Raw genomic sequence first — 2,086 nt, forward strand, 5'->3', positions numbered from 1 at the left:
TCTAAATATATTTTATTATTTTGATTCTTCAAAGTAGCCACCCTTTGCCTTAATGACAGCTTTGCGCAACATGCAACAATTTCAACGATTTTACTAAGTTACAGTTCAAATATGGAAATTAGTCAATTTAAATAAATAAATTAGTCCCTAATCTATGGATTTCACATGACTGGGCAGGGGTGCAGCCATGGGTGGGCATTTTCCCCCACATAAGGGCTTTATTAGAGACCGAAATACTCCCCACCCCACACGTGAAGAAGCCGGATGTGGAAGTCCTGGGCTGGCGTGGTTACACGTGGTCTGAGTTTGTGAGGCCGGTTGGACGTACTGCCAAATTCTCTAAAATGATGATAGAAATTAACATTCAATTCCCTGGCAACAGCTCTGGTGGACATTCCTGCAGTCAGCATGCCAATTGCACGCTCCCTCTAAACTAAACTTGAGACATCTGTGGCATTGTGTGACAAAACTGCACATTTTAAAGTGGCCTTTTATTGTCCCCAGCACAAGGTGCACCTGTGTAATGATCATGCTGTTTAATCAGCTTCTTGATATGCCACACCTGACAGGTAGATGGATAATTTCAGCTCATGAAACATAGGACCTACACTTTACATGTTGCGTTTATATTTCTGTTCAGTGTACTAAACATATGATTTGTTTTACACTGTTTGGACTTAGGTGACCTTCCCAAGGATTACAATGGCAGAACAATCCCTGTTATTTGTTTTCTAACAACCGACATGTAGCTAGTCTTAAATGACAAACAAAATACAGTGGGGACAACAGGCATCCAGATGCTCTGCAGCAGATTGAGACATAAGTCTATCTCTGATGGGGTGTGTGTGTGTGTGTGTGTGTGTGTGTGTGTGTGTGTGTGTGTGTGTGTGTGTGTGTTTGTGTGTGTGTGTGTGTGTGTGTGTGTGTGTAAGAGTGTGAGTGAGTGTGAGTGGCGAAATCATGTCTTACCCATGTCTGTTGGATCTGTTGGAGTGGCTGGAGTAGCCAGACTGGATAGACTCAGTGTCCATGGCAACTCTGTTCAGAGCCAGCGATTGGCCAGGTGTCTGAGGGGGGTCTCAGGGTGTCGTGCAGCAGGGTGATTAGCGGGGTGGTCTGATCCAGGAAGAGATGGGTTAACTAACTAAGACTGGCAGCAGACTGAAAACATCAGGGATCTATGTTGACAAACCTGTAGATGTCCTTTTGTAGACATATTGACCTGTGAGAAACAGAGAGACAGAAAGAGAGACAGACAGGTCTGTTATCAATTAAATATACAGCTCAGTTCTGCGCTTGCTACCAGAGGCCTATTCACAGAGCACACAGCAGGTAAAGCTAAAAGTAAGGCAAACTAAAGAATTATGTGCCAGCCCGTACCGGTTGGGACTTAGAGGCGACTGTGCTACAGTGATAGACTGCCAGGGAGACAGAACATTAAGTGAGTTTTTCTCCATTTCATTATTCTAAAAGCTACAGTAGGTGATCTGAGGATTACGGTAAAGGGTGACACAGTGATGATCTGAAGCCCAATCCCATCATCAAGGAAGGTACATTAGGTCCTCAAATCATAGACCAGAAAGCTTGATCCTCTGTGATGAAACACACACTGTCTCACATGCACACACATACATATATAGGATCTTCATTTGATCACCGTGTTGCAGGATAACTTTCACATGAGGTTTAAAAAGGCTTCTGAAGTTTGTAATTTCAGACTTGATTTTCCCATATGAAAAACGCATCAACCCCGATAAAAATACATTGCCCCTTATTCTCATCCCCAAAACTGGAGGCAGCAGCTAGCCACATACTGTAACCCTCCAATCCTCAGCTCTGGTGTGATCCATGCTCCAGACAGGGGTCGATACACCCCGTCATGCCTGACTCTGGTGTGATCCATGCTCCAGACAGGGGTCGTTGTTGGCCATGTTCTGTTATAATCTCTACCCGGCACAGCCAGAAGAGGACTGGCCACCCCACATAGCCTGGTTCCTCTCTAGGTTTCTTCCTAGGTTTTGGCTTTTCTAGGGAGTTTTTCCTAGCCACCGTGCTTTTACACCTGCATTGCTTGCTGTTTGGGGTT

General features: G+C 44.7%; 1 protein-coding gene across 1 annotated transcript in view; it reads right to left on the reverse strand.

Moving 5' to 3' along the window:
* LOC135519134 (vang-like protein 1) overlaps nt 1-1,203 on the reverse strand; it is a 32,073-nt gene extending 30,870 nt beyond the window's left edge. The window contains exon 1 of the mRNA XM_064944202.1: nt 970-1,203. Within this exon, the coding sequence (XP_064800274.1) occupies nt 970-1,031 (62 nt within the window). The 5' untranslated portion in view covers nt 1,032-1,203. The remainder of the gene's footprint in view (nt 1-969) is intronic.
* Between the last annotated feature and the right edge of the window lie 883 nt (nt 1,204-2,086).

The sequence above is a fragment of the Oncorhynchus masou genome, chromosome 29, assembly GCF_036934945.1.
Source record: "Oncorhynchus masou masou isolate Uvic2021 chromosome 29, UVic_Omas_1.1, whole genome shotgun sequence".
Taxonomy (NCBI): domain Eukaryota; kingdom Metazoa; phylum Chordata; class Actinopteri; order Salmoniformes; family Salmonidae; genus Oncorhynchus; species Oncorhynchus masou.